This window comes from Clavelina lepadiformis, chromosome 4, assembly GCF_947623445.1.
Source record: "Clavelina lepadiformis chromosome 4, kaClaLepa1.1, whole genome shotgun sequence".
NCBI lineage: Eukaryota > Metazoa > Chordata > Ascidiacea > Aplousobranchia > Clavelinidae > Clavelina > Clavelina lepadiformis.
The window spans coordinates 24,726,232-24,738,326 of NC_135243.1; the positions used below are offsets into that span (position 1 = coordinate 24,726,232).

Here is a 12,095-nt window from a genome sequence, read left to right on the forward strand (position 1 = left end):
GTTTTTTAGATTTCTATGATATTTTCCGCCAACTTGATTTTCTTGAATTGATGGTACTTCCCCTTGCTTGACTTGGAATATTTCCTTTTTCACACAAAGTGACAAACAGTTGTGGGAATTACCGATACTAAATTAGGCCGAAGATTATTTAGTAATTTTTGATTGGATTAACCGCGACTATCAGCCTATAAGTCGCCAGATTGGTTCATGATTAAGACCAAGTGCATGCAAATGATGGAACGCTGCACGCAGACGCATAAGATTCATCACAGTTTCACCACTTCGCGGTTAAGAAAGATTGTCATAGACTTGCTAGGCTAGCCCAGTGGTTCGAGCGCTGGCCTTGCAACCAATATTAGTCTACTTGTGGTCTGGGTTCGATACCCAGTGGCGCCATACCGTTGTAACCACCTCTGTAATGCCCAGACTGCAAAGTAAAGGAGAAGATCGAGAAGATCAGAAAAAAACGAGACACTAATTTTTGATCCGATTTGCAAGATTAGTTCTTAAAAGCGGTGTCTCTAAAAAAAATCGAGAAATACTGATTTCTAACCTAAGGGGCCGCATCACTAACATCGGCCAGACTCGTGGGCCACGAGTCGCAGAGCACACCAGCTGCTTCCTTGCACGCTTGAGCTCTTGGTGAAAACTGCCTTACTCGGCAGTCTGTTATAATGCCCTTGGTTGAGGTATTAACCACACTTGTTCCAGTTCAGTGGTCCTGGTGGACAATTCTAAATTTGGGAAATACTATTTGTAAAAGTCAAAATTTTTATTGCATCAAGCATGATCAGTGCTAAACTTTCATATGCATGCAGGAGCATCATGTGATACGATCACGAGTACTCGAATTCATATGATACTTATCAACTAATACCTCAGTGAGCTCAATTAATTGTCTGTTTTTGTCCCTTCCATAATTAAAACAAAGATCATTGTTCATATTGGCTGATAGTATATCAAGCTCGTAAATTGTCATGTTCTCACTGTTGTGGTTGGTATTTTTTTTAAATTTGGTTAAAGATTGTCTTTAAGAGTAAACAATAAACATTTCTCAGTTATATTTTATGATTAGATTTTTATCGAGATTTGTTATGAAAAGAATTATTGTGTCATCAAAGATTCGGAAAAGATTTTGTGGACATTTGAGAAAAACAAAGGTTTCTAAAAACGTCGAGATACTGGTAAGTGGTGAGACAGTTTGCATTAGTTAAGGTCATTATCAACGTGAATAATAATCATCATCAATCCACGCTCAGAGTGTATCTGGGTGCATGATAGTGTTTTGTACAAAATAGGTATCTGAAAATGATACGAGTTACTTTTAATGATGACATTAACGGAAGTTATCCATAAAAACAACATCCATAAATCGTGGGCGCCTACTGTTGGTTTTAAGGTCTAGGCTAGCTTTAATTAATTAACAAGATTATGTAATAAAACTATTACTTTAAATGATTGTGCTTCTATTTGGACTTTTCCACACCTTATATTAATCCTATAAAATGTCTTAACCATCATGTCATCCACCATCATCATCACATATATTCCTATTATACATTTATCATGAACATAACGTAATTGCAGTTAAGAAATGGTGCAGTCGAATGTGATTCCCTTTTCCAAATTGATTTGAGACAATTTTATTTTGCTGACTAAGCAATTGAGTCCAATTCATCTTGTGGGATACTTGATATTTTCTTTACAAAATTTCCAGCTTTTTCATAATCGAACGAATAATGACCATTGTTACATGTGTGGATGGTTTTGTGATGTCAATTTTGTCAAACAAATCTCGATTATAAATTCTGAAATCCTTGCGCTAGTCAGAGTAACTTTTCTTCACAGAAAGTTAAACTGTTTTTTTCTGTATGAGTCGCATTTTTGTCATTATGTGTATATTTATATGTATTTGCTACGTGGGCTATCTTATTTCTATTTCCATTCTGAGGTTTAATAATCAATCAAATTTTCCAGGTATGGCTTAACTCGTTATTGCTCTTCCATCGACTTGCTAAAGCTGCTGACACTGAAGCAAAATTGTTAAAATCAAAACTTATCAATCGAAGCTATATTCAAGCTGTCAGGAAGGTGAGTGACGTTGGGTTTTAAAAGATCATTGTAAGTAAGAAATCTTATATATCTTGATCCAGTCGACTGTTTTGTCAGTAGCTATGTCCTTGCCCTAGCGTTTAAAACCTGATCTAAAGGAAATCGTTCAAATCGAAGCATACAATGTTAGGGCATGGTGGAAATATGTTTTAGGCTTGCTTGGCTGTGTAGTAAATGATGCAGAAATAATTGTGATTTAAACGAATTACAGAGAGTCTTGCGTTCCTGTCGATGTTAAGCTGAAATGGAGTCACTTTTAGAAGCAACAGCATCTTCCAATCCATGGACGCGGGCACCAGCGCATCCACTAGATGTCTTCCTTAAGGCGAACAATTTAAACAAACAAACATTGTTGCCGCAACACCAGGTTTCTTGATTTGTCTAAAAATGTTGATTTTGCAAAATTTAATTCAGTTTATTGTTTTCAACAGTTGGTTCTATTTGCGTGGAATCTGAGCATTTTTTGCTTCTTCATTTTTTATTTCACATTTTATTTACAACATTACTTCAGGTTGATACAGATTATGCTGAGACCACGACAGCAAAACAAATCGCGCTTATCAAGAAAATGGATGAATTATCATCAGATGTCTATGAAATGAAGCGGAAGATTTGCAAAATCAAACGAGACAGGGACCACCACGATCTGACGAGAGCCGACTCTTTAGAAGCGAAGTTAAACACCGTTAAAAGACTTTGCAGTGACCTGGAAATAATTTTAAAAAACCGAGATCGACTGCTATCGATGCTTCAGACTCCATATCAGGGCCAGCATATGAAGCTGGAAGCAAAGTACCACGCAGATGCTGTGGAGTTGTTCACAAATATTGGTGAGTTGCTGTTGCTCCTGTTTAATTGATAGTTAATCATATGTTGCTCTGTCTGTAGTAAATGTGTTGTCCCTTGCAACATAATTTATTTTCAGAACCTAAGTGCTGGGACAAAACAAAAATTTATTTCCATTTTCAAATGTTGGTTAGAATTGTTAGCTCGGTGAATGTTCATTCACTATGTTTGCAACTTATTTTATTTCGTTGCTGATTTCAGCGACAAGTTTGTCCAACTTTAATGAACAATGTCAAGTGATGAAATGGAGCAAGAAACACGACTTCATCGACGAAAGAGTCAGTGACTCGATGAGAAGTCTTTCGATGAAGATTTCTCAACTGCAACAGGAACTCCTTTCAACAAAGTCATTCCGTATCCAGGATGTGACGTCATTGGCGTTGTCTTGACTTACTTGAAACGACATTAGGTGACAGACAGGAGTGATTTTTATGGAAATCATATGGTTGACAATTTCTTGCTTCAAACTGAAACCGTTATTTTTTGCTAAAAGTTTTAACCGCTAGATGGTTCAAGAGAGCCAGCACTGGTTCCATGATCACGTTATTTTGTCTCCATCAAACTGTTGCTCTGAGCATGAAATGAATGCTGCATGCTTGCACGGTTGTTGCAAACTGCAAGTTTGTTCACAACAATGTCGAAACTTGTTTTCGTTTTATGTTATAAGGTATTGTCAATAATAAAAAGATAACACAAAAAAAACATTTCCCATTTTGACGGTTGTGCCCAGGTGCTCCTGGTGCTGTCGAATGGCAAAACAAACGTAATGAGAAGCATTCAGATTGTACCAAGCGTAAGTTTAATCTGACGAGCCTTAACCCACAGATTGTTGTGTGACTTTATTGTTCTGAAATCTCTGTTTTTCATTGGATAAAATGTGGTGATCAGAGATAGGAGTTGTTGTTTGTACAAGATGAGACAAATGGGGTGTTTCTAAAACCAGGGCTAGTAGTGCCCGATACGCAAAGTACAGCGATGGTACATCTAGGTCTATCCGCGGAAGATTGGTTGCACCGCTAGGTTCACAGTAGCCCTAGCGGTGTTCAATTGGAGAGAAGTTAAAAATTGTGACCTTAGTGAACTACATCACACTTGTGCAATTCAATGTGTCAGACAATCAGAATTTGCACAATGACCAGCTTGGTAACCGGGGCTCCAGCAATGAGGGATTATCTTTGGGTTGAAGTTGTGCAAAGACTTTCCTCAGTCCTAGGATGAATATTATGTCATTATGGCGTACGACTACTCTCAGATCACAGCCAAGTTAAATTCCGCTTAAAACTTCTAAATTGCACTCATGGGCGTAGTTTGATGTGTGATAGCTCTTGATTGAATGACTGAGTTTTTATGTCTTTCGTTATTTATCAAAATAAAACCTACAATTCGTGACATGACGGATACAGGACGAAGAGAATTTCCCAACATTGATTTTCCTAAATAAAGTTGGAAATAAATGTCAAGAGCAAATGAAGAATTATTTGCTGTTCCGCAATAAATGCTCAAAATAAACAGCCATGTCCGCCATTAGAGCCACGTTTATTTATTGAACTGCATTACGTAATAATATATGATTCACAATATATGATTTCAATTATGACAAAGTGGCGACATTATATTCACATATTTCATTTAAAATCAGTTTTATCTTTTCAGCAATAGTTACTGCAGTGAGATGACTTTTCAATGAAACTGATGGATTCATTAATTATAAACCATCCCAAATATTCGAAAAGATAAAGAACTTTCAGTCACTTTAACGAAACAAGGTACGACTGGAAGTAAACACTAAAAACCATGAGTGGAAAGTGCATTGATACCAAACAATCACAGAAAAGACTAACAAAAGAGCAAGAATTTCAAGAGCTTCAGAGAAATGGAAATCCACATCAATAAAAGGTAGTTCTAACAAGAGGGAACAGGGTAAGGCAAGAATCACAAAAGTAAAAAACAACAAGAACCTTAGGAAGCAGCTTATAGTTTAGAAAATATGTTACAAAAAACATGAATACATACATAAACCATAAAGCTGTGAATGATCATTCCGAAAAATCTTCATTTCATAAGAACTTGAAAAGAGGCAGAAAAATAATTACCTGAATGTGTAACACTGTATATAAAGCTTAGAAAAATGGACAAACGTTTAGAAAAACTAAATGTTCTTTCACATTTCCTGGAACACTAAAACAACTACCACTGCTTTCGTATGTCTTGGTATTTCCTGTTTAAAAACTACAGAACATAACAATTTTTACCATGATATGTTCAGATGACTTAAGATTTAGATTTCTACCAAAATTTAAAAATTTAGAGAAAAAACACATGAGTTGCTGTTTTCAAATTGTACTTTCAACAGTTGAACTGGCTGGTTCCTCATGTGGTCCTTGGTCGTCATTTGGACCCTGGGTAAAACGCTTCCAATGAAAAACGGTTTTTATGCTGTATCTGCTTGCCGTGGTCGTATGAAATACGGTGTAGTACACGGTCAGAAAACCTACACCGAAGAAATATGTTGCCATCGTCACCAATACCAGCATGAGAGCAATATGATCTGGAACAACGCCATGGCTTAGGACGGGGGTAGATATAGTTGTAAAATTGACTTGTTCCTTGCTGGTTGTATTTCCAGTCGCGCCAGTTATATAATCAAGCAAACTTCCACCATATCTGAAGAAATACCATGATGTCACAATGGCAAGATCTTCGATGAACACGACGACATAATAAAACAGCATTTTCCACTTGTTCTTATTTCCGGTTTGAACATTGAAGTAATCAAAGTTGTAGAAAAATCTGAAATAAATTTAAAGGATAACGTAACCACTACTAAAACTGCAGCATATTTAAGATTGAGAACAAAATCCTGACTTGACATTTAGAACGTCCTACAGAGGTAAAGCTTCTAATGGGAGCCTTGTGTTTATTCATCTTACCCAATGATAACATCGTAAAATATCTCTTTTGCATTTAATGTTGTTTCACTTCTCTTTCCGCAAAATTCGGTGTTTTGTTTGACTATCATCAATGTCATGGCACACCAGTGAAGCAGAAATAAACTTATCCAAATCCAGAAATGTAGATTAAGAAGCAAGGCCAAAGCAAAAACCTAAATATAAATAAACTTCAATGTAACACCCACTACCACGTCATTAGTTGAAACAAGCAAGGTGCAGATTTCATCATAATATTTCATTCAGGCTGGAGGTAGTGCGGTGACTTTTAAATAAATTGTGCATCTGACTCCATTTCTCCATCATTGTAAATTGCCTAGATATTATTTTCTCTTAGGCATTGATCACGCTGAGATATTTTGCTGTAGCGAGTCGCCAAATTGGGTTGATTAAACCAATCGATGACTCATCCCAGAAACATAACTAAATGAACAAAACGCGACCAGTAGCGCTGTTGAACTAGACAGCTATTGACACATTTAAGGTCGGGAAAAATTGTGCAACGATTGTGCATTGAGCACATCGTTAATAATCTGCACAATAATTCTGTTACGAATCAGCGTTGATTAAACAACCAGCACAAAACAACGTTAGATTACACTGAATCACTCACCCGTGAAGTGATATTGCACACTCTGTATAAGAACATGACAACAGTTCCGATGATGGAAAGTTGTTCCTTGTCATCCGAAATTCGTAAATCTCGCTCAAATGAAACAGGACAAGTCGACATTCCGAATAATGACATACAGCATGAAAAGACTGCCCAAGATCAACATAAACATCATCAATGACATCATCAATTATCATCAGTGACATGACAACATTAATGCAGTGGCCAAGAATATACAAATAATTAATAGCTTCTAAAAACATCCTCCATGCAAATCCAATGCCATTAAAAACAACAATTGTTCTGAATAAATCGAAAGCAAGTCATTGCGCAACGTCATGACGAGTTACCGGTTATAAAAGGAGTTTGCAAAGTTGTGACCATGATGTAAATCTGCAAAATTAACTGTGGCCCGGCCTCCAAAAATGATTCCACCATCCTCAAGAAACCAACAGCTGCCAGCTCCACATGGCACTGAGAAAAGAACGTCCACGCAAAGTTATACTTTTTATAAAAAGATCAAGATACAAAGAGTTTTGGGTAAAAAAACACATTTCTGCTACATAGTACCTTCTTATAATAGTAGTCACGTAATACTTTGTTGCCTTTTATTTCACAGTTAGTTGATTTCAAACCGTGGTGAGCAGCCCGTAAATACCTGTAAGCAAAAATATTTAAGTACAAGGAATACATTGAATTAGTTAGATACTGTTTAAAAACAATTGTTCAAACACAGTCCTACATATAATATCATCCCTGCATTAAAAATCATGGAAAAATTAAGCACCAGCATCTTTTAAGCTGTGGCTTTGGCGACCGACAAAAAAATTTGAATTGACGATGACTTTTTATATTCTTGCAAATCAGTTGGCGACCCAATTTTGAATGGGTCACGGTGTAACGTTGGTAAACAGCATTCCATGGGTTGCCGGTCTTGTTCGACTTATGTTCAGCGATTGTTAAAACTCGAAACATAGTAAACGTTGCTGGTGTCAACTTCGATTATAAGCGTTATGTAACAAGACAAGGCACTATTAGCAGAAACTGTTAAACCAGCAATTGTTAGAGCAGTTAGAAGAAATCGGTCAGGGAAACACAGCTAAGACATGTAACCACGTCGTCAGCAACTCAATGCACTTCATACAATGAGTGAATGCTGACGTTACACGTTTATCTTTAGTGTCTTGCGTATTGCTATATTGCACATTTTAGATGTGTTCAGGTCATAGATGTGGTCTGGTTGTTGTTGCGATTCGCCTCTATCTGGCTCTCTGTGTCGGCTCATATTTTTGTTTGCAAAGTACCAAGAGAGATATTTACAGTAAAACAACGAAATCACTTGTTTTTTGTTACATCCTTAGTTTTAGCAATAAAGATTGGAAAGATTATAGCGATTAAAATTAAGTTAATAGTTGCGTTGTGCTGTATGTATGTATAACAACAAGCGTAAGATGTTAACATGTAACATGTTATTTAAACACACACCATACACACCTGGCAATCAACAGCTTGTGTGACTGTGCAAGCCATGATAATAACTTACCTATATACTGGTCCAATTTGCAGAATGTGCACCAGAGCCATGCCGAAGAGAAAACAGCAGCCATTGTTTGTCCCATTTTCTTGCTCTCCCTCATTTCTTTCATGGTTTTTTGCTTTAATTTCCCAATACGCTGAAAAAACCTGTTTTGAAAACATTTGTTTAATGAAATCAACGCGTTTTTAACAACACAGAGTTTTTAACAAAAGTAAGCTGACAGGCATAATAACATGGATACTTGCACTGACATGTATAATGATGGTAGGAAAAATGATGAGAGCAATAGTCATCCCAAAGTAAATGATATTGTCCTCATATTCCTGTCTTCGCTTCAAATAGCTGAATCCATTTAACCAATCAGTCACAAAGTCAAACAAGTAAATGATGATAGGAACTATAAAAAGTATAAAAAGTATTTACTTTACACTTTAAATTGGTAATGGACGTGATAATTATGACAACCCAACAAGCAAACAAACCTACATAAATCTTCTACATTTAACCAGAAAGTTAAGCTCAGGTTATTTGAGAAAACTTCGAAGTAAAGCGACATTTTCCGTTTCGACAGCAATTAGGCTCACCTATGTTTAAGCAAAGACTTATGATGGTGTAATGTGAAGGTTTCCAGAAATTGTTGAAGTTGAACAAAGCATGGAAAGTGGAACAAAATGTGAAAGCAACTTCCTCCTGTAAATACCAGAACATCAGACCATGTAAGCAGCTGAGGTCAGCTGATGACGCAAACTTTGGACAAGAATCATTAACTCCATAAAATCAATGCTACAGTAGCTGTAAGCAGATTTTACGTAAGGAATTTCATTCACGGAGCAAGACTTGGTGCTAAATTACAGTGGTACTGTAATAACAAGTCTACATGCACCAAAATATCACTCAGCTTCATGCGTTGCCACTCACAAAACATGCGCACCAGCCAAAAACGAATTTAAAAATTGGTATTTCAATGTTAACGATACGTCACAGATATATTGCATTAAGCAAGCCAGTGCATCCCTTAGTAAGCGCCATATCTGGTGGTTTAATACTTGCCTAGTTTTAGACCTGATATTGCAAAACTACTCAATCAAACATGTCCTCGCATGCTCTGCTGTTGTAATACATTTCTACATCATTTAAAATAACTTTCAAAGGTTATTTTACAATGAGAAGTGTGCAACAACACAACAGTCACAGACAAAAGAAAGTAGTTGAATTTACTTCAGTTTTATCAGTGACGTAGATGCAAGGTTAGTGGTATCAGAAGAACAGCACAATGCGTTATCAAAAGCAATTTAACTCTTGGTAGAAACAAACACCTCAATAACAACACCTTCTGTATCGAAATCTATCTCACTGTAAAATTACATCCATTCTACTCCATACAAAGCATGATACACGAAGACCTAGAAACATGATATATATGTACGATACACTTCATTTATATTCACATATATGGCACAAAGTATTAAAAGTTTGATAAGTTGTCAAGAACACACGTTGAAAACTAGTTACTTTGCCTAACGGAAAATTTTGGTAACAACGAAAAGTAATTGACGAAAAATAACAAAGTAAACCAACCTGACAACCTTCCTGTTCTGAAGCATTCTTAGATTTTGGCTCAATGCTCGGACAATCAGCTGAAATCACAAAAAGCATTCAAGGTCATAGCTTAAGTGATAATGAGTGTGTCAGGACGACTAAAACATTTGTACGGCTTTAAACAAAAACTAAAAATTCTTACGTGTGGGTGGATTTGCTGGGAGGGTTATTGCAGAATCTGTTACAGTTACATTAAATGAGAAAGATGAAGCCTCACCTCTGCAGAAATTCCAAAAACAAAACCATTCTAACACACATGATTCATAAAACAAATACACTGTAGGCCTATATCAGTAAACTTTCTTAAAACCCAAAAGTAATCTAATTACATAAGTTGCTCCATTTTTAATCAAGAAATTATTAACACACTTATTGAGCACATTAGAAAAAATCCGCAGTTGAAGTTGGCAAAAGTGTTGCTTTTAATCAATCAATCACTATAGATACTAAAGTTAAATTATTTCCTAATAAAGCCACCACAGACGATTACTGAAAATTGGTACAAATTACATGTTATAAACGCACCTAGTCATCACTTCCTGTTCGCTTTCATCGTTATGGTCTGAGCTGCTGGAATCCGAAGAATCCACGGACGATCCAACCAACATTTGCGAATAAATTAGTCCCTAAAGTTGATTTTTCCTGTTGCTAATCGTACGTCGGTTGACTTGGCCTAAGTTTACTCGTCATGGGTTGAATTGACGTTTTGTGCAGCATTTAAGAAGACAAGCACGTGGATAATGAAATAGGGGCTTTTCCGAAGATTAAATCAAAGAAGAGTCAACTATAGATATCCTATATACATATTCCTATAAATGTCAATATTTGTATCACTTGCGAACTGAAAGGTATGATAATTATCTATTAGAAGTTTAACAAATATTTTTAAACCTTTAATTAATCTGAACTTGACTTCTAAAAATCAGATTGTAAAGCTCATAAAGAAAATCAACCTCTAAAGCTGACCTTTGATGACGAAATAACTCTAAGAATAAGTTCTCTAAATTTTAGTCGGTTAAAAAGAATTATTAAAAAGATTTTCGTGTTTTCTGTTGATCATCAATCGATATCACTGCGATGGATTCGATTATCACTTCCGCGTTTTACTTCCTTACTTTAGTGAACTTTATCACTTCCTTACTTCGGCAGATTATTGCAGAGCCGAGCTATTTGCCACTAATAAACTAACAATTGATTTATTTTGCTATTTCAATTGAGTTTACTCCGCAAACAATAAACAAAGAACCTTTCCATTTTGAGAAACACTTTGAATATTGCGAAACAATCTAACTGTTTATATCTGATGCTATTGTATTATTTGGTGATAGTAGGCCTAAGTCTTATTATAATGAATATAAGACATCATATATCAAGCTCAAGTTTTCAAGCTGATTTTGATCCACCACTGCGGCTAACTTGATATCATTTTATTAGCAAATGACATGGCCCAAGCACTGGCATAACTTGACGTGGAGAAACGTCAATAAATAGCGTTTGTACGCCATCCTAGTCCTTGACTAAAAGACGACCGACTCGAAGTACGAACTGTAAAAACAGAAAAGCACAACGGCTTTTTCGGCAGATAAACGGGGTGTCTTACCACCACCTAGCGGACATTATTTTGAACAATATAGTACTATATAATCTTTATCTTCTGACTAAGGAAACTTTTTGCCCGACTAATTCATTATCACTTGAGCCCCGGCCTTGCCTTGCCTTGTGAAAGTTACGATACACAATCACAATTCATGACACACGAGCAGTGCACTAGAATACTAGAATACTAGAATACTAAAATAGACGTTCTCTACATTTCCCAATACTGTGTTTGTTTTGCTGTTTGTAATATTTTTTATAAATATGTTAAACTTAGGAACTACAATATTTAGTAGATTTGGTGCCATGCTAACTACCATCTTACTGTTATAGCACAATTGTTTTATTGTGGTGTCACAACAATGGTTGGCATCTTAACTTCGCTCCACGCAGTTAATGGCGAAAAATATACAACACAACAAAAAAATTGCAATACAATATTGAAAAAAAAACAAATTAAAAGTTTGTGTTTATGGAATATTTTACTTTAATAAATCAACAAATTCGAAAATTTTTTATTTGTCCTTATCCTAGAAATACTATAACATAATTTTCAAATGGTGAAGATCAATAATCTGGAAAACAAGCAAATTTTTTTTGTTTTTGTCTTGTCTGCTAGAATAAAGCAATAATTTTCAAGTTGATAAAATTCCGCATTTTGCAAAACTGATAACTGGTGTTTATTTTCCCAATCAGCGTACCGTGGTTAAAGATTAATATTGAAATATTTGCAAACAACAAACGCTGAAATAAAGAAGATCCTATCGGTGACTGGTGCAATAAAACCATCATATGACCAATGTTTTATTTGACAATGCAACATGTGAACAACAAATTTGGTTTA

General features: G+C 35.8%; 2 protein-coding genes across 2 annotated transcripts; one reads left to right on the forward strand and one right to left on the reverse strand.

The window, feature by feature from the left end:
- Positions 1-134: 134 nt before the first annotated feature.
- LOC143453295 (HAUS augmin-like complex subunit 2) lies at positions 135-3,729 on the forward strand. The gene is made up of 5 exons (XM_076954573.1): positions 135-1,184; positions 1,978-2,091; positions 2,324-2,479; positions 2,624-2,942; positions 3,160-3,729. The coding sequence occupies exons 3-5, from the start codon at positions 2,357-2,359 to the stop codon at positions 3,345-3,347; spliced, it is 630 nt and encodes a 209-aa protein (XP_076810688.1). The 5' UTR covers positions 135-1,184; positions 1,978-2,091; positions 2,324-2,356; the 3' UTR covers positions 3,348-3,729.
- An 892-nt stretch (positions 3,730-4,621) lies between these two features.
- LOC143452890 (XK-related protein 7-like) lies at positions 4,622-10,504 on the reverse strand. Its single transcript, XM_076954029.1, has 11 exons — positions 10,181-10,504; positions 9,798-9,874; positions 9,635-9,693; positions 8,641-8,746; positions 8,308-8,453; positions 8,063-8,202; positions 7,090-7,177; positions 6,870-6,993; positions 6,520-6,668; positions 5,889-6,061; positions 4,622-5,748 (listed from the first exon to the last, which is right to left on the reverse strand). The coding sequence occupies exons 1-11, from the start codon at positions 10,261-10,263 to the stop codon at positions 5,292-5,294; spliced, it is 1,602 nt and encodes a 533-aa protein (XP_076810144.1). The 5' UTR covers positions 10,264-10,504; the 3' UTR covers positions 4,622-5,291.
- Positions 10,505-12,095: the final 1,591 nt, after the last annotated feature.